Raw genomic sequence first — 605 nt, 5'->3', positions numbered from 1 at the left:
CACCCCAGCTTCCTGCTGGGCCGTGGTTTGTGCTCAGGGCGGTGGAGGCTCTGCAGGGCTGTGTCCTTGCTGCTGGCACACAGGTACACGGCCGAGTCTCCAGGCTCCAGGGCGTCCACGTGGAGGTACAGGTGGGAGCTGTCGGGCTTCTCAGGGGAGAAGTGACTCGGGACAGTTTCATTTGCAGAGACCTCCTTGTAGCTGTACAGAAACATGAGCTCTGGAGACCTCTCCAGGACCTGTTTATACCAGTACATGGCATTGTGTCCCAGAGTCTGTTCACACCTCAAAGACCTCTTGTTCCCCATGCCTGTGACCAGGGACTTTGGTGTCTGGGTAATTCCTGTGTCCATGGAGCCTGTGGGGACAAGAAAGCAAAGTGAGCCAAGGGGACATTCTCACAAGGAGGATTTGAAGGAAAAGGTAGACGTGTCAGGGTGGGGATGTCCACCTGAGCCAGGACTCACCTGTCCCCAGAAGGCAAAGGACCACCAAGCATTGGAGCCCACAGCTCATGGTGACTCAGGAAGAGTGGGGTGGCATCTCCCTGCTTAGTGTCTGTTCTGTGGGTGAGAGAAATGGGGCACTGGGTTTTCTGGCCCTGA

General features: G+C 56.5%; 1 gene segment (V, D, J or C); it reads right to left on the bottom strand.

The window, feature by feature from the left end:
• Positions 1–40: 40 nt before the first annotated feature.
• LOC103213601 lies at positions 41–516 on the bottom strand (the record flags this gene model as incomplete). The annotated part of the segment is given in 2 exon segments: positions 41–358; positions 468–516. Coding segments are annotated over 2 exon segments (367 nt in total), but the record flags the coding sequence as incomplete, so codon positions are not given.
• Positions 517–605: the final 89 nt, after the last annotated feature.

Source organism: Orycteropus afer, unplaced genomic scaffold (genome assembly GCF_000298275.1).
Source record: "Orycteropus afer afer isolate SDZICR_OR568_19922 unplaced genomic scaffold, OryAfe1.0 scaffold14205, whole genome shotgun sequence".
NCBI classification, from domain to species: Eukaryota; Metazoa; Chordata; class Mammalia; order Tubulidentata; family Orycteropodidae; genus Orycteropus; species Orycteropus afer.
This window is presented reverse-complemented; position numbering and strand designations above follow the sequence as displayed.